The sequence below is a fragment of the Anomalospiza imberbis genome, chromosome 21, assembly GCF_031753505.1.
Source record: "Anomalospiza imberbis isolate Cuckoo-Finch-1a 21T00152 chromosome 21, ASM3175350v1, whole genome shotgun sequence".
Classification (NCBI taxonomy): domain Eukaryota; kingdom Metazoa; phylum Chordata; class Aves; order Passeriformes; family Viduidae; genus Anomalospiza; species Anomalospiza imberbis.
Window position 1 is genome coordinate 9,726,139 of NC_089701.1, and position 23,005 is coordinate 9,749,143.

The 23,005-nt window shown below is 48.9% G+C and overlaps 1 protein-coding gene across 5 annotated transcripts in view; it reads right to left on the minus strand.

Moving 5' to 3' along the window:
- NSMF (NMDA receptor synaptonuclear signaling and neuronal migration factor) overlaps nucleotides 1-23,005 on the minus strand; it is a 46,924-nt gene that overhangs the window by 18,250 nt on the left and 5,669 nt on the right. For 2 of the 5 annotated variants that reach the window (XM_068211517.1, XM_068211515.1), the window contains exons 2-5: nucleotides 19,891-19,952; nucleotides 8,438-8,914; nucleotides 4,098-4,173; nucleotides 891-959 (exon numbers count right to left, since the gene is read on the minus strand). In XM_068211517.1, the coding sequence (XP_068067618.1) occupies nucleotides 891-959; nucleotides 4,098-4,173; nucleotides 8,438-8,914; nucleotides 19,891-19,952 (684 nt within the window). The remainder of the gene's footprint in view (nucleotides 1-890; nucleotides 960-4,097; nucleotides 4,174-8,437; nucleotides 8,915-19,890; nucleotides 19,953-23,005) is intronic. The other 3 variants (XM_068211518.1, XM_068211516.1, XM_068211519.1) reach the window with 2 other exon arrangements.

Here is a 23,005-nt window from a genome sequence, read left to right on the forward strand (position 1 = left end):
TAAAGATACACTATTTGTTTAGAGTGTCTTTAGTCTGGATTTTTACTTCTCTTTGTTATTGATGAAAAAACACCTCACCACTCTGAAGCTGCTAAAAAAAATATTGCCAGGCAATTTCTCAGTTGAAAAACCTGATGTTTTTCTCCCACTTGGTTTTGAACAGTGCTGAAGTGATCACGGCAGTTTTAAACCAATTACACAGATACTGTGTTATCCTTTTTAGTTGGCTGCCACAACTCTTGGCATATTTAAAAGACCAAGCCAGTTCTGATTCCTACTGTGAGTAAATTATATGCCATAGGAAGCCTGCAGAAGGAAACCAGGCCCTTCTGTAATACCTGGATAAGGAATCAGTCCCCATCCACTTTTATTTCCCTTCTATTATTGCAAAAAAAAAAAAAAAAGGACTTAAAAATAGACTTCTGGTCATTAGAGATGTCAATTTTGCCTAGGTCTCAGATTTTTGAGGTGCATTTGTAGGTGCAGCAATGGCACATGCAGTATTCATCAAACCTCAAACAAATTCCTGCCTGTGGCAGGGGAGCTGGAACTAGAACATAATTTAGGTTTCTTCCAATCCAAGCCATTCTGTGATAGGAAATTCCAAGTTGGAATGGGGAAATTGCATCTTCAAATTTTTAAGTATGTATTTTTCTGCCTGAGGCACAGATCATGCGGAAGGCTAAAAGCAGCTTGACAGTGTTCTTTAAGAAGATGGAGATCAGCTATCCTGAGCATCATTCACCTCCAGAGCTCCAGCAGAGCCACTGCCAGTGTCCCCAGGACAGCACAGAGACAGGGACAGCCACGGTCAACGCCACCAGGGTTCAGCAGTGACCCCCAGGGGCCCATGCAACACCAGGTCACAGCTGGGGGGGAAGGGGCCCTACCTCTGGATAAGAGCTGCAGAATCATTCTCTCGTTTCCGTCTCTTCCTCTCTGCGTAGCCCCTGAACGCCCTGGGAAACCATTTCAAGCCATTAACCAAGTCCACAGCTTGGAAGTGGAGAGGACAAGGGACACACAGAGGGAAGCTCTGGGCAGACAACAGAGGCTGAGCTGCCCAGGGGGCCGGGCAGCACCGCGTGTGGGTCAGGGCACTCAGACCACAGCTCCTCACTCCCCAGGGCTGCTCCTCAAACATCAGAACGTGGCCCAAAGGAGCACTCACCATCCCTAGGCTGCTCCTCAAACATCAGAACGTGGCCCAAAGGAGCACCCACCATCCCTGGGCTGCTCCTCAAACATCAGAACGTGGCCCAGAGGAGCACCCACCATCCCTGGGCTGCTCCTCAAACATCAGAACGTGGCCCAAAGGAGCACTCACCATCCCTAGGCTGCTCCTCAAACATCAGAACGTGGCCCAAAGGAGCACTCACCATCCCTAGGCTGCTCCTCAAACATCAGAACATGGCCCAAAGGAGCACTCACCATCCCTAGGCTGCTCCTCAAACATCAGAACGTGGCCCAGAGGAGCACCCACCATCCCTGGGCTGCTCCTCAAACATCAGAACATGGCCCAAAGGAGCACCCACCATCCCTGGGCTGCTCCTCAAACATCAGAACGTGGCCCAGAGGAGCACTCACCATCCCTGGGCTGCTCCTCAAACATCAGAACGTGGCCCAAAGGAGCACTCGCCATCCCTGGGCTGCTCCTCAAACATCAGAATGTGGCCCAAAGGAGCACTCACCATCCCTGGGCTGCTCCTCAAACATCAGAACCTGGCCCAGAGGAGCACCCACCATCCCTGGGCTGCTCCTCAAACATCAGAACATGGCCCAAAGGAGCACTCACCATCCCTAGGCTGCTCCTCAAACATCAGAACGTGGCCCAAAGGATCACCCACCATCCCTAGGCTGCTCCTCAGACATCAGAATGTGGCCCAAAGGAGCACTCACCATCCCTGGGCTGCTCCTCAAACATCAGAATGTGGCCCAAAGGAGCACTCACCATCCCTGGGCTGCTCCTCAAACATCAGAACATGGCCCAAAGGAGCACCCACCATCCCTGGGCTGCTCCTCAAACATCAGAACCTGGCCCAGAGGAGCAGTCACCATCCCTGCTCTGCAGAAAGGACCTGAGAGCTGCAGTCAAACCCTCTCTGTACAGCAGCATCGAGAGGGACAAAGTGTGTCAGTGACTAAGGGCTGCACTCGGAGGATGAGGAGGGTTTGGTGGGATCCATGTAGGCCTACCAGGTGTAGCCACCTAACCTCCTGCCAGCTGACAGACAGTCCCTAGCACAGGGAAAGCACGATTGAATATGATGGACAGGAGAAGAGAGTTTAGCCAGGACACCAACAGACAAGGAAATAAAAAAATTAAGATTATACTTACGAGATGCTAGAGATTCCAGGAGATGCAGGGAAAAAGAGAGAAAAGAGGAATTTATTAGTGCTCAGCCCCAGCCAGCATTCTGAAAGAATTCTCACTCCGGAAGGAATATTTCTTGTTAGGTGGAAGGAAATTGCTTTTTAAATTAAACATTTCTCAGTGGTGAGACTCCTCCTTGACTGAGCTTAATCCTCTCTGGGGCAGGGCTGACATGTGGCTTGGATGCAAACTGAGCTCCCCACAGACCCAGAGAATGTGCAGATGTACAAGAGCTGAGTGTGGCCTGTCAGGCCGCAGAACCACAAGCTCCTAGAGCAGGGAGAGCTGTTCCCACCATGACAAACACTGCTGAAATGGCTCATGCTGCCTGCTTCATGAAGGGAGCGAGCACAGTGGGTTGAAAACACTGGAGCAGAGGCCAGGAGTACCTGGAGAGCCACCACTCTGGGGAGGTGCCCTGATTTTCTGGAGGAGTTTCTAAGTCACTTCTAGAGGCAGCACAGAAGCTCCAGAAATGTTAACCAAGGAGCCACATCTACCAAGGGACTTGTGCTCCTCAAGGGTTCCCTCGGGGCACCATTCCCTAAACCAACCCCATGATGGCCTTCAAGCCTTGTAAGCCCAGCCATGGGCCATCATCCTGCAACAAATCTGCCCAGAAAATACAAATTCAGACAGCAAAGGCTGTGTCCAGATGTGCTGATTTTGCTCATGGTGTGTGACTCAGATAAGAACTGTGAAATATTAATTTTTTTTTGTTTTGTTTTGTTTTGTTTTCTTGGGGGATGCAGCTACCCCACTCCTCAACTCTAGATCCAGCCCTTCCAGCATGAATCCTTCCAGGTCTGGTTCAGTCAGGGTTATCCCAAGAGAAATAACCAGCCTCTTTTCAGGATTTGGGGAGGGAAAAGCAGAAGGGAAAGAGGAAATGTCAGAGAAACAAGAGTACAAAAAGGACACCAGATTAGACAAGAAGAAAACAGAGCCAGAGAGCTGAGGGTGTCCCAGACATTGGAAGAAACATACAGGAAAAAGGTGACAAGGCTGAGGAAGGGCCATGAAAGGCAGAACAGGTATCTCGTTTTCCTCTCTGCTTGCCTTGTTTTCCAGTCAGGTAGGAAATACTTGAAACCAGGAAAGCAGCACGCCCTGGCAAGCTGGGTACAACCTGGAGAAAAGGCTTCCCTCACTCTCCTGAGCCCTCTGAGAGCCGTCTCCTCCCAAACACAGCACCCATGAGCCTGCATGGAGCGTGGAGGGAAAGGCTCCTCCCAACTCACACCCCTTCATGCTTTGCAGGGATTTTACTGACACTTTTTCACATGTGCAGACCAGTGCAGAGCTGCAGGGCTTCCTTATCCCAGAGGAAGGCACCTCTCTGGAGTGAGGGATGCAGGGCAAGCCTGGAAACACCCTTCCCTTGGGAAGTGTGAGCAGCAGAAGCAGCTGGTGGAGGGTCTCAGCTGGTGATCCACAGGATCCTTGCTCTGCAGAGGCAGCCAGGCCACAGTGTCACAGACAAAATCAGGGAAGCAGAAAAGAGCAGGGTAGCCCGAGGAGTTAAAGAAGGTAAAACCAAACAAATGAGAGCAGTAGGGAAGAACTGGTAAGTGGGAAAGAAAATTATCAAGAGACAAGTTTCTCTCTTTCTTTCTCATCCCTGAACAGTGATGCCAACACAACTCCTGCTCCACGCTCTGGGCTTTGAGCATGTCCAGACCCTGAGATGCAGAACAAAAACCACAGCAGTGGTTTCACTTACGCTTGCATAGTTGTAGTAGCAGTGTGAAAACTGAAGAGGTTCTCTTTTGGGAACCAGGTTCGTATGGGGACATCATCTGCAAGAGAGAGAGAGCCTGAGCATTCAGCAGGCACAGACATCCTTCAGACAGCCACATTTCCTCCCCAAACTCTTTCTCTCAGGACTTTCCTTCAGCATCCTGCCCTGACTGAACAGTTCAAGTCTCATCCTCCTCATATAATTGCACACTGCCTCCGAGTGTTCTGTAAATTTGTGCTAAGCCTGTCTATCAGGCTGCTAAGTGAAGAATAAAAGCTCTATCTTAAGCACTGGAGATTAGAATAATCCAGGAATTACAGAATTGACATTTGAACTAGGGAAAAAAAAAAAACAGGGAAAAGAAACATCTTTCATTAAAAGCATTTTCCTGTCTCTGTCTTTCCCTTTGTATCATTTGATTTAAACTGTCCCATTCCTCCAGTTCTTTCTGATACAGCCCAGCAGAAGATGGAAATCATTTACCTTCCATTCAGAACAGTAAGCCTGAAATATCCTCTTTTTTTCTGCCACTGAAGTTCCAATAAACCCCTCTCACACCTGCTCCTGGTGACTTGGCCTTCAGGAGTTCCCCTGGTTTGGAAGTCAGACCACCCATCAGCTCCACAACCTGCAGGTAACTGAGCTGATTTAGTCACCTCTCTTTGTAAACTGCCCTACCCAAACCAATTGTGAGGGCTTTTCCCCCTATTTCCAGGGCATCAGAACACTGCCTCACCTTCGCTGAATGACCACTAAGACAAAAAGCAAAATAAGTCACCAATTATGTGTGTGATGACCAGGAAGAACAACATGCCCAAGCAGCAGCTCCTGCTGAGAACTCTCAGGCTGGAGTCAGGCAGGCAAGGAATCAGAGGGATACTGAAATCCACTGCCAAATACTTGTGAGATCTCAGTGGACTGTACTCCTGGGGCTGGGGGCTACCTGATTTTTCAACTTGCTTCACACCCAATTTGTGACTCCCTTGCCTAATGCTTTGCCCCATTATTGCTGAATGTGTCTTGCCTCAGTCATTCAAATCTTCAGATCTGATATTATCTAATAGTCTGGCATCGTCAAGGTATTTTTAATTCACTTTCACTGGCCCAAGCCCAGTCAAACTCCACATGCCCACTGCAGGTATAATTACTACAGACCAGGTATCTTACCAAATGTTTTGTACAGATCATCACATCCTACAGATTATTCCCTGAAAGTACAGAAAGTGGTTGCAATTACAGATGCAAAAGATGCTAACTGCAGCTGGGGAGCCTTCCTTTGAAGTGCAGCTTCCAAGAAATCTATAGAAAGCTGTAGCAGACACTCCTTCTCAGCTCACAGTTTATGTCAAGTCTTGTTTAAAGGCACTCCAAGGAAATATATATGTTAAATGAAACTGCATTCCAGTATGCTAAAGACTTCTGATGCAGTCCCAAAGTCTGCTCTCCTCTGAAACACAGAGACAGAAGCAAAGCAGAAGAACTCAGACTGTAAATGAGTTACTTGTTTGAAGCCTTCAACCCACAGAAGTGGCGAAGGAGAAGTTGTACAAATTCCTTTTTAGACAACAATTCTGTATAGGCATCTCAGGGACTACTCATCTCAAAGGACTGACAATCTCTTCATGTGTTTTATAGCTTTTAAGCCACAGACTTTGGTTCAAAGCAGAGCTTATGAACAACAGCTAATATCCTTAGGAGACTTTGCCTGCACCATCGCTGGGAGATTTCTCTCCTTTTTTCACAGACTGGAGTTAACTTAGGAAAAATATCCCTGCCCTCCACACAGCACTCAATGAGGAATAAAGGATTTGGGACCCTTCAGAGGGTAGAACATCAGCAGAGGAGCTCGCAGGTGGGGACTGGGCAGTACAGCTCAGCTCCACAGCTCACTCACTGAATTAAAATTCAGATTATGGATATAGCTGTTGCTGCCAGGAGCAGGCAGCACATCCTTTCTGGCCAGGCAGAGCAGCTCGTTCTCCTTTCATTTCACCATCAACTGTGAGGAAACAGTGGAGCCAGGGGCATGGTAAGACTGGAGGGACACCACCACCACATCCAGCATCTCCAGCCACTTCCCACTGCACCCAAATCCCAGCACCTCTGTCCGTGAGTGGATGTGTGTGTATCAGATGCTGGGAGCAGCCCAGGAGATGACAGCTTGGGCTCCCCTGGAATGGTGCCAGCCATCAGAAACTCAGCATCAAAACCCATATTCAGTGATGCCAATGGGGCCTGGCTGCTGTAAGTGCTGGTTTGCAGCAGCAACTTGTCATGTGAATGCAAACAGAAGCAGCACTGTCAGGTGAACCCTGGGGAAATCAGCTCTTCTGCCTCCACTCCTCTCTGCTCCCTTTCCCCTGCAAGCCAGGCAGGAAGGACATGCCAGGGAATTCTTGCAACCTGTGGCACTCGTGCTGTTCAGTTCTGGGGTTATCTCTGAGTGGCAGCACTTGGATAGAGAGTGCAAAGAAGACCAAGCTGAGGGAACTCTCCTTCCACGGTGCCAGTGCTGGGATGGAAATTGGAACTGGGATGGAAATTGGAACTGGAGACACAGCCCTTCCTGTGCAGTCACACAAGTCAGGACCCAGAGGCTTGAGATGAGCACCCAGGGGAGCTGCTGAAACATGGAATGCCCGTGGGGGCATCCACAGCTCCTGCACTGGCCACTTTCTTCCCATTTAAACAACTACTCTGACACATGTTCAGAAAGACAGTCTCCACTCCACATTGATGACTGGACCCAACGAAAACGGCTGCCTGGCTGAAAACAGATACTGAATTCCAAGGCCCAGTAACAGCATCTCTTGCAGGAATTGCCAGCACATGTTTTCCAGCAAACACAGCTCCAGCTATGAGGAGTTAAACCCCTCCATTAATGTTGTGGAGCTTTCCCTTGCTTCTGTGTCAAGTAACTTCCTTCGGTCCCACAGTGCAATTCTGATTTGTTCAGGTGTGCTGGTTTGGGCTGGGATAAAGCTCATTTCTTTCACAGGAGCTCATATGGGGCACATGCAGTGTCTGATGTGAAGCCCATAAAGTCCCAGGGAACGGAGGAACAATGCTTAAAAGTCATGCACAGGATTTTAAGGGGCTGCAGTTTTTCCACACATTTCACAATCAGCTGTTTTTTCATTACTATTCTTCAGTTTAAGCCATATATTCATGTAGCCACATAATTTCAGGTATCTAGGCATGAAAATATGGTCCAGGATCCAAACCTTTGGTGATTTTACCTGTGGTAAATATCACTGAAGTATTTATAAGAAAACTGTGAACCCAGGGAAGCTGGACAGTTTGATCTCCACAATCCTTATACACAGTTTCTTTTCAAGGAGAAAACCCTGACCTTTCCTGGCCAGACTCTCTGCTCTAAATGCCTTGATGTGTGTTTACAGAAAAAATCAGACAAATTAGGCCAGACTCTTTGCCAGCCACATACAGGCAAAGATGGACTGCACATCCATTTATAATTCAAAGCACACAGACCATGACATGTATTTGATTAATGGTTCAGTTTTTAAAGACAATATTTTTTTCTTGTTTTTTTTATGGAATGGAATAATTACAAGCCCTATTCCCTGAGAACATTGAGCAGGGAAAAAAGGAGGGAAGAAAGTGCAACACTGTGTTATTTGCTAGAATTTGTAGGAAGCCCATGATGTCGCACTACATGAGTGGCTTCCAGCCCTGCAAACAAGAATCTGGAAACACACCAAAGTACCATAACTTGAGGCTTCCACAGAGCAGTTCACAAAGATTTCCCCTGCCCAGCAAGAGACAGAGAGAGGATCCTACTCTGAACTGCCTCTGGGATGAGCATGGATGCAGGGTTTTGACAGAGTCCTTCCTCTTTCGCTCTTCCTCCACAGAAAAGGAGCTCACTGAACTGCATGAAGACATGAAAACCACCCAGAGTAGCCACCGATGACCAGGAGCTAGGATGAGATGGCCTCCAGCTGAGCTCAGCTTATTGAAAACTCCTCCTTTGACAATCCCTTTCCAGGAATGCTGCCCCACAGTACCAGAAGGGCCCAGGATCAAAACCCCTGTGCTGGGATGAGATGAGTGTCACCTTTCCTGTCACCTGGTGTGGTGGCCGACAGTCTGGTCAGAGGGACAGAGTCAGATAAACTTTCCCAGACATTCCTCTGCAAAGTATTAATTAAAAACCAATCAGGTCCCCCTTTATCGTAATTATCTATTAAAAAAATGTATAGTTTCTAATAAACTTTGCGTTTTACCTTCTGAGACCTCAGAGTCTATAGATCACTTTATTCACCAGTCCTCAACACAACAACAACCCAGCACTCACTTACCAGACACTCGATCGACACTGTACATCCTCTCCAGCCTCTTCCTGTGCCACCCAGCCTCGCCAGGTGGGTGCTGCTCCAGCTCAATGGACTGCTGGGAAGGGGCAGCCAGCCTGGAGCAGTTGGGGCACTCCTTGGAGCCCTGGCGGCCGCCCGGCCAGGCCTTGCAGTGCCGGACGCCGTGCGAGCCGCCGGCGCCGTGCGCGTGGTGGCCGTGGTGACACTCCTCGTGGGCAGCCCCCTTCATCACCACCAGTTCCATGCTGTCATTCTCGTGCTCCGACAGCATCGGCCTCTCACCAGAGATGGTGTAGACTCGTGGCTTGGGGCCCTCGCTCGGCATCTTCTCTGCCTGCTCCTCGGTGAAGCTCCTCTCGAATTTGCCGTCCGAGATGACCGAGAGCCTGCGCTTGTTCTGGGCCACCTGCTGCATCTCAGGGGAGTCCTCCTGCCCGATGTAGGAGTCTGCTAGCAGGTGATCTGGAACAAAAGGCACGTTTTCCTTAAAGCAAAGCCCCACAGACACTGGCAAATTCAGGAGGCTCTTTGCTACTGCTGCGCAGGGGAGACGGATACAGGAGATCCCCACAGGACCTGTTCAGATGAACGTGTGCCCACTGCCACCTTCTGACCCTCCAGAGCAGGCACTGAAATGAGAGAGATTTCTCACAGAGAGGCCCAATATTTTAAGCACGTGTGGCCACCCAACAACCCTAGCAGCAAATGCAGGTCTCATTGCACAGCCTGAAAATGCTGCCATACAAGACAGCCCTGGTTCAGCTGCAGCCCTGTTCAGCCACACGAGGGCTACAGAGCTGGCCACAGTCTGCAGGACAAGGACCAGCAGCACCTTCTCCAAGTGCCAAACTCTGAGTGTTTGCTGCATTAAGTTCTTTCAGAACACTGGCAAAGGGGCAAACCAACAAGGTTTGTTTGGTTTCTTTTCCTCCTGATTTTCCGCCAGGTGGTTTGACATGAAAGAAATGTAGCAAGACTTCAGCTGACAGCTGCAGCACAGCACCCCGCTCCTCGCACGCCCCGGTCTCACAGATGGCCACCGCTCGGCCCGTGGGAGCTGTCCTGTAGGAAAACACAGCCGCTCCCTTTGCAGGGTAGGAAGATCCAAAGGAGAGAGGCCCATGAGTGCAACTATCTTTGGAGCCCACACACTGGATGAAGTGCCAGGAAATCTCAGCATTTCCATGGCAATTCCATGCATGAACCCAACAGTAGCTCCCACCCACCTGCTAATCCTTTTTCAAGTGGCTGTTAATTACCTCTTACACTTCCCTTCAGATGGGAAGCAGCTCAGGGACTGGCAAAAAGGCTCAGCAGGGAATGCTTTATTTATGTGACTGCTACCCAAAAAATGAAATCATTAGTGTCCAGCACAGGCAGAAGCACTTAAAACAGAGGCAGAAAGCAAACCCAAGCATTTACTTCAGCAGATAATTACGGAATATAACTTCTTCAGCTACCAAGTGATGACCTGAAAGAACTCACCCACAATTTGAAGGCTTGGCTACCTTGCAACTGGCCATGAAGTGAAGGAGGAAGAGGAGAACGACCTCTGGACAAGAGTGGTGGTGTATGCGTGTAACACGGGCCTTTCACTGCTGCCACATTCTGCTGCCCATGAAGTGCTCCTGGGCCCCTCTGAGAGGAGCCCTCCCAAGCTGAGGCCATACAGAGTCAGCTTTTGAATCTGAAATCCATCCTGGAAAATGCCGACATTGCCCAGGGCCTCTCCCTCTGCTCTGTTTGCAACCAGAACTGAGCTAGTACCAGTACAGGGTGTCACCCTTGCCTCATTTTTCTACTTGAGATACAACTTCCTCCAGAACCACTAGGAAATAAATCAGTCTCTGGCCACTCTGCTCAAGAAGTGACTGTCAGGGCTGCTCAGGCTGACACAAGTCAGGTTTCCTTTCATTTGTCTCCTCACAATCTCTGGATACTGGAGCTGGCCAGGAGGAGACACTGCAGGAGTCCTGAAGAAAGAGCTGTGCCTTTTGAACCTGCAGCTGATGCTCTGTCCAGGCTTCACATGAAGTCAAAAATCCATGTCCGGTGTAGTGAGGGGTAATGGCATTACCCTCAGATACTGCCAGGTAATGTGAAAGGCTGGCAGGGCTCTACTTTGCCCCATGGTCAGTGTGGACATTTGCACCTGCTCCAGAAGGAGCCTAATGGACAATAAGGGCCATTCCAGTGGAAGAAGGTGCTCCACAGGCTGTCATCCCAAAGCTTGTACCCACCTGCAGGGTAGAGTGTCAGAGAACAGTGCAGAGAGTGGTCACAGGTCCCAGAGTCTCTCAAACCACGTCGCCCCTCAAGAGGCAGCAGGTCCCCTGCATCTGCTCTCCAGCAGCTCAGATCCTCCCCAGTTCCAGGATTAACTGTGCTCTAGAGTGGGCATGTCTTGGGAAAACACCACCAAACGACTCCCTGAGATCTGCCAAGATCTGTGCTCGCTAATAGTGCCAAACAAACCATTTTTAAAATTAAAAACAAAGGCCAGCTCTAAGTACTCATCTCAACTTGTCAAATTTACTAATCTGTGTGGGCACAGTGATGCTACAGATTTCTTAAGACACCACAAAATCGTGGCTGACAGCTGCCCCGTTCCTCCTGAAATTGATACTTGTATGGGAGATGCACAGCCTCCTCAGAGGGAACACACAGGAGTGTCACCTTCACTCACACACTGACAGCTCTGGAATTCAGAGATCCAGGAATTCCTGAGCCTTGGGATCTGTGGCTAAATGGAAAAATGAAGTCCCCAAAGCATAATATGCCTGAAAATGCTGATGACCACAAGAGCAAACAGACCAATTCCAATCTCTGTTTTATAAGCAGTGAGGTCTATTCAGCTCTGGAAAATTTACAGACATTTCAGGGGGCCATGACAGGTTTCAAGTAAGAGTAAATTTTTTACTGGAATCCTGTCAGGATTGACCTGATATATATGACATAAACTACCTTCCTAATCTAGCAAGCAAAATGTGAGGATAAATCTTTCTTCCTACCTTTCTTGCCCCCTACTCAAGGTGTTTTCACTTGTATTTATGTAAGAGTTTTCGTGATCTACACTACAAAGGGCTGCCAGCACACCAATGTGCTTTCTTTTCATAAAACAATTGGATAATTCTTCATTTTCATTCAATTTAGCACCTTCAGTAATCACACACTGGAGAAGCAACTTCATATGCAAAGGGAATACGAAGCTTTATTCAAGAGTAGTCATTAATAAACAATTTATCTACAGAAAAAAATAGTGTGGAAGGAAAAGAGATTTGAACATCCATCATAAAGAATTATTGGCCTGTAGAACAGAATCCACACCATTTCAGGAGTCTGTGCATTCACATACACGAGGTCACACACACCAGCAGTCCTGAAATGTGACCAATGACCCTTGTCTGTGCTTGCAGAGAACAGGATTCAGGTGCCAAAGCACTGCACCTGCTGCCACAATGGCATTTGAGGCTAATAGTTTGCTTCTGCTAGGAAAGAAGTCAGGTTGGTCCAGAAATCAATGCTGGATTAGAGCTGAGCCACAGGGATGTTGGGTAAGGAGAACCAAGGGACACTCACAGGAGCTCAGCAATGACTGCTGCTGCCTTCTGGAGTCAGCTGCAGCAGGCTGCTGTTAACACCCTCGCCTCGAGCTGCTGCTCCCTTTTTTCATTTTCACATGGCTCTTGCCACCTCTCCCACTCCCAGCTGCTCCATCCAGCTGCCATGGCAGCCCTGGCCAGTGTGACTGGGCAGCCTGGCACAGCTCCCTCCCCTCCACCGCGCCGGTGAGCTGCCCTGGGAACGACTCTGCTCCCCCACCTGCTGCCTTCAGCAGCAGCACCTGTGTCTCACAGCTGCAAAGCTACTTAGGACCAGATAAATCAGGTTCCTCGGTTCTTTTCACCTTGATTCTTGCTCTGTATGCATGAGGAACTGAGCAGCAAGATGAAAGGAAGAAGATCAGTGTGCTTGATCTGCAGAAAGTGTGTCCATTGGCACCAGAAACATCCAGGTGGTATTTCCATCACTTCCCTGCTCACCTGGGCCAAGTCCAGCAGGGCTTGACATCCAGTCCTGAGGGCCAAACCACTTCTCATCCCCCTCATTATGTACTTGAACATACAACCTTTTGTCTTTTTGGCTTCACTTGCTCCTGTCTGACACTTCTTTCTTCACCCTCCACACAACACTGCCCAACACAGGGCACATGCATGACCAAAAACTGACAGCAGTGATAATCTGTGCTGGGCAACTGGCAATGTCTTGGGAAACAAAGGACCCACATTCTCAGTACATGTACTTCCTGATAATTAGGCATTTGTTAGTACTAGATACTTAAAATACATCCTTTTTCATTCAGTAACTCCAGCTTGAGCACTCACTCTGACTTAGGGAACTGAGAAAGGGCTTGCACATTTTCCTTTCACTGCCTTCACGTTTCTCCAGAGCAGGGAACACACTGGGATCAGCCCCAGCTGACTGATGCCCATCCACAACTGTGGAGCCAACTCCTATCTGCTGCAGACTGCCTTGTGGACCCCTGGGATGAGAAGTTTATAAATCAAGGCAGAATATAGCCACAAAACACAGACAGGAGCTCCAAATTTATTCCTGTATTTAGCAGCTAAACTGATGATTAAAGCACCTCAGATTTAAAGCCTCCGCTCCAGCATCAGAGGCAAAGCAGCAAAGGGGAATCCAGATAAACCCTATTAAAACAACATCTATCATCTCAGCAAAAAAAAAAAAAAAAAAAAAAAAAAAAAAAATTCAGAGAGACAGTTCTTTCTTCCCTGTTCCTCCTCAGCTGGAACTCTCTGGACCCGATGTTTATGACAGGTAAGTTCTAAGTTCAAATCAAAGAACTGCCACAGTCACTGAAGATGAATGGGAAGTTTTTGGGTGTAGGTATATGGCTTTGCTCATAGAAGTAGGAATGAAGTTAATGATGCTTTTACCTTGCACCAGGAGGAATCCAGCTGATTCCCTCAGTGAGGGGAGCAGAGAGGAGCTCTGGCCAGAGCTGAGGGTGCTGCAAAACCCATAAAAGCCATTCAAGAAGTTTCTCTTGCAATCTCAATTCCAAGACCTCCCACATGCCTGTCACTGCCCCTCAGGTGTGCTGACAGGTCCCTTTCAGAGATGTAATGCAGAGCTTCTCCCCATGCCAGCTCTGTTCTCCCAGTAATGTGACCCCTGGCACAGGACAGGCAGCCCACCTTGCTGGGCTCTGGGCTGAAACGCGATCAAGAAATAGTCATGGGGGAAAATGGGAATTTTGTTCAAGTTATTAAAGCATGAGGCAGGGATATCAAAATGGAAGATACAACAATAAAAAAAAGTCACAGCGGCATTTCAGCCATGCAGTAGCTTCAAAACCAAATGAGTAGATGGAATCACAGAATAGATGAGGTTGGAAGGGATCTCTGAAGATCATCCAGTCCAAGTCCCTGCCAAGGCAGGGTCACCTGGAAGACGTGACACAGGAACATGTCCAGGTGGGTTTGGGATGTCTCCAGGGAGGGAGACTCCACACCCTCCCCAGGCACCTGATCAGAGCTCTTTTTCCCTTCCTCATGTTGAGGTGGAACTTCTTGTGTTTTAGTTTATGGCCATTGCTCCCTGTCCTGTCACTGGCACCACTGAACAGAGTCTGGCACCATCCTCTGACACCCCTTGGAGATATTTATGTGCACTAATCAGATCCCCTCTGAGACTTCTCTGCTCCACACTAACCACACCCAGCTCCTGCAGTCTCTCACCAAATGAGAGATGCTCCAGGCCCCTCATCACCTTTGTAGCCTCTCCAGCAGCTCCTTGTCTTTCTTGAGCTGTGCACAAGGACCTGCACAGTGTTCACTACGGGTTACCTGAGGCCTGACCAAGCCAGCCCCACCATGACTTTACTGGGCACCGCGACCCCACTGTTCCTGAGGAGGGAATGTCACACACTTCCTTGCAAAGCCACAGGCAAAGGCTGCTTCTGGAAGGGAGCAGCTCTGAGAATCCAGAAGGTCACTTAACTATGACAAAATGGTTCCAGTTAGTCATCCCTGCTCAAATGGGTTTCGAAAACAAACAAACTCAAGATACCATTGACCTGGCATCTCAAAGGTGAGTAACCTTTTAGTCTGGCCTGTAACATTAATGTGAATAGATGAAATTGCTACTGTGAGACACAACCCTAAGGAGCAAGTGGCAGCTCCATCACCGGCCTCAGCATCTCCATGGTAACACCATGACCTACGTCTTTGTTCCCTTTATAAGCCAACAACATATTCCACAGCAAGTTTCAGGATACACCCACACCATCCTTGCACTGGCTGATGCTAGAAGAGGCCTGAAGCCCTCAGAGATGAGATTTTACATCCCTGCTTTGTCCTGAGCTCACGCCACCTACCACCTGAAGCACCCTCCAGAGCACGGGCTTTTCCCAAAAAGGCCACCTCCACCTCCATCAGCACAGGGATACGCTGAGAGCAGGGCCAGCTGCACTGCTGGGTCTGTCCTGGGGACAGGACAAACATCCTCTAGAGAAAAAGGCCAAAGTGATGCTTACTCTGAACCAGGCTGGGCTGGCAGCTCCACAGTCTGAACCCAGGAAATGGAGTGATCCTCTCAGAGGATCACTCCAAGGATCACTGCACAGCCGCAGCTTTATTGCTGGTGGCATAGGAAGCTCAGCTCACAGGTTACTCAGCCTGAAGCAGCTATGAAGCCTCACCTGGTGTTTCTCTAACCCCACGCCAGTTTCTGGCAGCATCAGGAAGCTCCTCCGTGCCTGGCTGCTCCCTCAACACAAACACACAGCCAAAGCCCAGGCTCCAAACACAAGTGACTGATCCAGTGGTGACTCCACAGCCAGCACAGGCACAAACATGGTTTTGCTCCTGCCAGCCCTCCCCACTGCCACTTGGCTGGGGGAAGCTCACAAGGGCCCTCTTCTCCTTACACACTCACACTGATGACTCATGCAAAATCATGCCTCATGCAAAAAACAAAGGAAAGACAAAAAGATGACTTTTTTTGAGCTTAAAAAGAAGCTTTCCCAGTTTCAGGTAACTGCCTCCTTTGGTTTGTCCTGCTGCAAACCAGTAGCCATGCTGCTTTAGCAGGAGCCATGAAGAATTTGGCCCAAGGCCTGCTAGGACAGCTCCTGCCCAAGGCCCATCACCTCTGCAGCACCAAGGACACCTTATACTTGATCTCTCTCTCTCTTGTTTCCAAAACCTTTCCCACACAGCTTGCCCAGAGCAGCTGGTCACAGCAGGCAGCCCAGTGCTGCATTCTACAGCCCCCCACTCCAGCATCAGCAGCTGCCCTCCCAATAACCCCACTGAGCAAAACAGATAAAAAAGTAACAGGAAAAAACTCCCACAGCTCCCTCCCGATCCTTGTGTCTGAATCCCAGCTCACCAGGACGGATCCCTGCTTCCCCAGACAGCAGGGAATTTCTCAAAGGCTCTGCTTGCTCTTCCTTTTCAATGTCACTGCCCCACGCCCTGGTACCTTTTCTTCTCACAGTTCCAGAACATGGAGATAAAATCTAATGTGCATTATCTCAGTGTGGGGCCTCTGACACCTAAGCTGGAGAATGTCCAAAATTCCATGAGCTCTGTGAGACTGACTGATTACTTATTCCATGCTTTATTCTCTGCAACCTTTTTATACTTCCCTTTCACATTTAAATCCCTTTCTGTATCTCTCTTCTAAGTCTGTCCCAAGGGACGCCCACTTCTACTTTAAAAGGTACCAGAAAGCCACAGTAGTCAGCAAAGACTCTGGCCACAGCCTGGGGCAGAATGAATGCTGAAAGTGGCAGGGTGCTCTTCATGGGAACCTTACCAGACCTCCAGTCTGCATAAATAAGCCAGCAATTATCAGAGGCAGGAAGAGAGCAGGAGATGCATCACCACCCTGGCACCAGCTCCCTCAACACATCCATATCCTGTCACCTGCAGCAGAGTCCAACCCTCCCTTTCTTTCTAATTCCTCAAAATATTTTAAAGACCAGGGGAAAAAAATCTGAGTGATCCCAAAGGAACAACACCTCCATCCTCTGCATTCATACCCCACCACCAGGCAACTGCCCTGTTCCAAAAGGGAAACAAAGGGAAGAAAACTCTGTATGGTCATCATCCCTGACAAAACCTCTGAGAAAGAGGAGAGGTAAATGCACCTCCCCAGTCACCTGGAAAAAAACTCTTCCAGAATAAGACACAGGGGAGTTGCGTAGGAATAGTCACACAAGATTTCTGAGCCATGAAGTTCTTGGGCCTCACATCAGGAAGAATCAGAAGCTGTAACCAAGAAATGCTCCCCCTCACCTTTCTTCCCCCCCCCCCCGGTGCACCCTGCAACACCTGCAAGCCTCTCTACCTCGTGCAGCTGTGCAACTCCACACTGCCCCAGGAAAGCAAGCAGAGCATGCACACTGCACTTTTACTGAAAACAGAAGGTAAACACAGCCTTGCACATAACTCAGCCCTTGGACGAGGCAGCTGGCCTGTCCTGCTGATCTACAATCCCTCTGCAGCTCTTCATTACCACTCCCCAAATTCTCCAAGACATTCTGTCACACACAAACACACAAGCTCCCCAGAGGAGCCACCACAAATAGAAGCCACGACTGAAGAAGCAGCTCTTTGATCAGCTGTGCAATGTGAAGCTATGAGGGATGCAAAAGCCACTGTATCTTTTCCTTTCCTTGGAGTCAAGGGACTAAAAAGATAAAAAAAGGCAAACTGAAATGGACAATCCTCAGAGAAGAAAGCGCAGCAGAAGTGGAGCAAGCTGGGGCAGTGTCTGCACACTTGGCATCTCCCTCCACAGCTCCATGGACCTCCTGGGGCTGCCTGGGGTGTCAGAGCTTCACTGCTCTGCCGAGGAACTGAACCAGCAGATAAAGCACCAAAGATTCACACCCGCCTCATTTTCTGCATGAGGACTGCCCTGCACAGGGAGAGAGAAGGGTTCTAGCTCTTGGGTCCAGAAAAGGGGGATCCTGCCCTTCCCTCCTTCATGTATGCCTTCATTGTCCCACTGCTGGCTCTACCACCTTCCTGCTCCTCAAAATCCACACCTCTTTTCTCTCACTGCATTCATCAGTGACTTTAAACATTTCTTAAACCATATTTTTCTGGGCTGGACCAAGGCTTGCCTCCTTCCAGTCATATTTAGGCCAGAGCCTTCATCCCAGCTCAGTCTGCTGGCAGTGCAGGGAGCACCTGGGTGCACAGCTGGGGTTATGACAGCAGAAACAGGCCTGTCCCACAAGGTGCAACACTCAAGGTGAAAGCTCAGAGCTGACAGACACCTACAGGCACTGAGGACTCGATTCTTTGGAGCACTGCACTTTCAGGACCTAAGGCGCCAACACATGCAAGTGGGAGTTCAACCACAGCATGCAGGTGGCTCTCCTGCTCACATTGCCTCTGCCTGCTCTCTGAGGAGCTGGAGCCGACTCGGGCCCTCTGGATCTGTGCTATGCCTTCATCTTCTGCAGCAGAACCCTTCCTTTGCTTCCCTGGAGTCACTGGGTGGCAGCTCATGCTGCAGCTCCAGCACCCTGACCAGCCAAAGGTGAAGCCTCCAGAACTTGCACAAGTGATCCTGAGATGGAATTTCTGCAGGAAGGAAAGATGTGACTTCCCTGTGATCAGGCTGCTGGGATGAACTAAAAGGAGCCAAATTTTCTACTTGCAGTGTTTTTTATTGGATAGCAACCTTCCTACTGGGGTTATTTATAAAGAAGTGTTACAGACTGTGTTAAGTTATACATTGCAGAATTTCAAAAGATGACTTAAAAAATGACGATTCTTTTTTTCCCTCCCCTCTTCCTCAGAATTTAGAGTAATTTCTAGGGAATTTTATTCCTTTCCAAGTGAATACTTAAGGATCACATAAGTATTGTGGTATTTCCAAATGTGTTTCTCACTGCTTCATTCTTGCCTGTGGCAACTAAATTCTCCTGGATTCAAAAGCAATCTCAAGGCTGATACACCATTGGGCAGTGGGTGAAAAGGCTTCCCCAGAGAGCTTATGGATGTCACAAGCACAGACAGGGCTGAAATGCTGCTCTGGGGAGCCTGGCTGTGGCACGTGATCTGGGAGTCACATCAGCTCCGTTTCCATGCTCTCCTAACCTACAGTCAGAGAAACCAGGAGCACTCCAAGGATGAGTTAAACAGCAGCTTTTTAAGTGCATATCAGAGAGGCTCCCACTCCCTGGATCTGACCAGGGCTGCCCAGGCCTCGGGCACCTGAACAGATCTGCAATTTCCTCTTCTCTCCATCAGATATTCTCTGCCTGGCCCCTACATGACCCCCCAGGTACTACAAAGGCACTACAAAATGAGCAGGAGCCAACACTTCTTCCTGTTGAAAACTGGGGTGGGGGTGGCTGCAAAAAGGACTGGCAGAGACTCCAGGTGACAGAAGCAGCTGCAGAAATGGCCACAATGGAAAGAACAAAAAAAAGGTTTGCACCAAACCCCAGCCTTTCCCTCCCCTTCCCTTCCTACCTCCACGTGCTGTTCTTAGACCAAATATTAAAGTGTCCCTGGAGTTCTTCATGAAAAGAATCCAAGAAAACCTTAGTACATTGTCTTAGAGCCTTTCCATTCACAACATTAGCACAATTAAGCCAAGGACTACTTGGAGGTCATTAGAACAGATCCAAGACCAAAGGAAAGTACTCAGCTGGCTGCCATAACTGTGACTGCTCTTAGAGCAAGAGGCATCTCCTGTACAGGCTTAAACACTCAAAGAGCTTACCTAAAATGATAACATCACTCTGCATTACATTCTATTTAATAACTTTGTCCCCTGCACAACAGCACAGAACAACTTGTTACTTTTTCACACAGACACAGCCCTGTTAGAAGTCAGGTGAGTTTATCCTGTGCTCTCCTGCCCATCAGGCAGAACTCATGATAAGCTGATGGGGACAATATCTACATGGAAAATAGTGACACATTAGCCAGCACATGTAGTGCCCTCATCTAGGCAAATCCCAGTTTAACCCCTGTTGAAGCAAACCCCTGGAATAAATCCAGATGCCACCTCTGCCAGCAAGGATTTACACCAGTGAACAGAATACAACTCACCTGGTTTTTATACCCCAGTGAAAGCAAGACCTAGGAGTCACAAACCAGTGCAGAAGCCTTATGCAGCTGCAACTTCTCCTAAGGACATCAGCTGCAGGGGTGAATTTATGACAGGGCACTTGTCCCCTAAATGAACTCATCCCCACAGCCCACCCAAGCCTTGGGTCACCAAACTGCCTTTTCTCCTCGGGGGCAACTTCTCCTGCCTCTCTGCTGCTGAGATCTCACTCTGTTTATGAGAGAAAAATAAATGTACTTTCATTCTAAGGCTATTAACCATAGGTACAGGCACACACAGGCATAAACAAGGCACATCAGTTCTCTTACCTGAGCCATTTCTGCCTTCAGGATGGTTTTGTGAAAGGTATTCTCCAAAAGCCCTCGCCGCTCTGTGTCCCAGCATCAGGAGGCAGCCAAGGAGAGAAAGAAAGAGATTTGAGATGCTTAAAGGCCAAGGAAAGAAGGAACAGTTCAATACCAACACACTGCTGTGCTCCTGCAGCTGCTATTCCCTCAGCCTCAGGTGACACCCATGGAAATTCACTGCCAGAGCAGAGAGGCTTCCTCATTACACACAAGGATTCCAGTGTTCTGGTGGAACATCAGTGTTTCCCTGGCCAAAGGGGGAAACAGAGCTGGACTAGAAGTCCAGGATTAGTTTAGGCTTTAGCTTCTCTATAATAAAAATGAAAAAACGGAATTGAAATGCACCTGCATGAAATCTGTGATGCACACAGGAGCTGGCTCACCGGCTCCAGCCCTCCTGAGTTAAGCCCCTCCTGGCAGCCCAGGAAGGAGGCATCTCCACCCCAGAGCCAACCACCACTCCAGGCTCCTACAGGTCCTGAAAGCTCCCAGCTGGGAGCCATCACAGCTCAGATGTGGATGCTAATGCCTATTTTACCTACCTGAACCCTAAGTTCTCAAGCCCCAGCTATGTCAGTATTTGCATTACTGGACAAGCTTATTTGAGAGTCACCCACAGCCTCCTGCAAAAGCAGTTCCTGCTTCTCTGATGGATTCCAGTCCTGTGGATGACCAAGATTTTACTGGAATATATTAAGAATCAAGCAAGCAGGGTGAGCTCAACCCTTATCACACATCCAGGCCTACGTAAGAAAGCAAACCTATGAATATTCCAACCAGGGAAGAGCTTTCTGCTTGCAACTCACATAGGAAAGGGATCCTTGGTCAAGGCATGGAATACAGTAACCTCCAGACTCCAACTGGCAGGGCATTTGTAATGTCCTGCTCCTGTGATTGCTCCCTGTATCTAACAGACCTGTGATTCGAGAGAGCCAGTACTAGAGCCAGGTTTTCCCCAGCCATCCATTTTCCCTAGGTTTGCAGAACAATCTCTCCAAGGTCTGTAGCTGAGCTGCCACTGGGCAGCCCAGGGTGGAAACTGGCAAAGAGGGAGGTGAAACAGCCACCCACCTCCTTGGCAAGCCAAGCCAAGCCAAGCAACCCAGAGCTGAGCACCCTCAGCCCTCAAGCACATCAGCATCTCCTGGGGAAGGACAAGATTTGCTGCAACAGGGAAGACTCTCCACATTGAGGCATCACTCCCACTGTCCTCCTCCTTCAGAGGCGTTCAGCCTCAGAACATCCTCTCCAGTTCAAGCTGCTGCAAAAGGCTCATAATGACCATTAGATATCTAAGTGGAAAATGGCTTTGACCTCCAAAGCCACCTTCTGCTTTGCATATCCCAACTTGTGTAGCCAGGATCTTCCCCACTGCTTTTATGCGCCACCTCCCAGAGAAGAAAAGGTTAACAAGGCTCCAATGCACTTCCCAGAGTGACTTGGGATGGAAGGAGTGGGAAGTCCATTTGTCATCCACAGCCAGCATCACAGGATCAATATGAACAATGAAGAAAGAGTAATTTAATCTCCCCGGGACTAAATTTCAGCACAGTGAAATGTAAAATGCTTTGGAGCAGAATAGCTGGAGCTGTGCAAGAAAAAAGGTTTAAGCTTCTGCATCTTTTCATACTAACAGACAATGCTGAGGTTTTCCCTGGTTTTGGATTCTATGTGTTCAGTCCCAGGCTGTACCTTTAGACACTGGTTTGAGGTGGCAGCTGCCCAAACTGTCCTCCTCAGTGCTTAGTATCTCACAAGGAGGCTCTGTCACATGGGGAGCTCTACAACCAGCCCACAATCCCCACTGTGAAGAGCAAAGGGGTGACCATCGTGGTTCACCCATCCAAGAGGACAAGCACCTCATGGATGTTCCTGGCACCTGCAACCTTCCTGCCCAGGCAAAAAGCAGGACTTGAGCCTGGAGCAACACACAAATGCAGAATCAGGAACTGGAGTGTGGCTGCTTCAGGGAAGTGGTTGAATCAAAATCCCTGGAAGTGGGGATGTGACACTTGGGGACATGGTTTAGTGGTGGATGTGGCAGGGTTTGGTTTGCAGCTAGACTCATTGACCTTGGAGGTCTTTTCTAACCTTAACAGTTCTATGATTTTAACATTAGGCTACTCAGCTGCAAGAAAATTCCTGAGCTACTCCTGTACTCCATCTCAGAGGTGGTTAAAGCTCGGCAAAAGCTACGGCTGATCTTGCACACCACCGGCAACAGCACGGCCTTAGTAAGATGGCTGGGCATGAGATTCCAAGATCTCTTCCACCAAAACTTCTGGGACTCCAAGGCTTCCCATGGAAATGTTTTGTATTTGCGAGGCATCACTAACACCATTCACAAACAGGGTATGCACTTAGACCATTGGGAAAACCTTAGAAGCTTCTCTTTTGCATCAGCAGTCATTCCATGTAGAAAAAATAATAGCAAGCAAGTTCTCAGGTAAATTATCAGTGAGAGAACATGGTGATTTACACAAAAAATGCTGAATTATGATGATAAATCTCTAACTAGTTCAAAAGCTCCACGAGCTCCAAATTCACCTGTCATTGTCTCCATTCATCTCTTTGCCAATGCCCGAAGCTGTTTTGTCTGTCTGAAAATCTGAACCAATGCTTCACCTTTAGCTTGCAAACCACGGGCTCAAAAAACCAGTACAAAGCATTTCCTAAGACCAAAATTGATAACTAGCTAAGACAGAGCCAGAGAAGCACTGCTGCCCTCCAGCCCACCATATTCCATGGTGAAAACAGTGTCACTCAGTAAGAGCTCGAGCTGGAAGGTGCTGCAGTGTCTCTGACCTCACTCCTGTTTCCCTAGGCAGAGGAGGGAGGATGGCACAATCCAGGTGCCAGAGGTCCTGGAGAACAGGTCATACCCAGAGATCAGGCCATACCCAGAGCTCTCGTGCAGGTCAGAAGCACAGCTGGGCATTGCTCAAAAGCATTGCTCCCTGCCCAGGCTGAACCTGCAGCTCTGTCCTGGCCATTCCACCCGGTGGCTCTCAGACTCTTCAGGCCAACCCGAGAGCAAACAAACGTGGCCACGTGGGCACAGCTCCCCAGCCCCGGC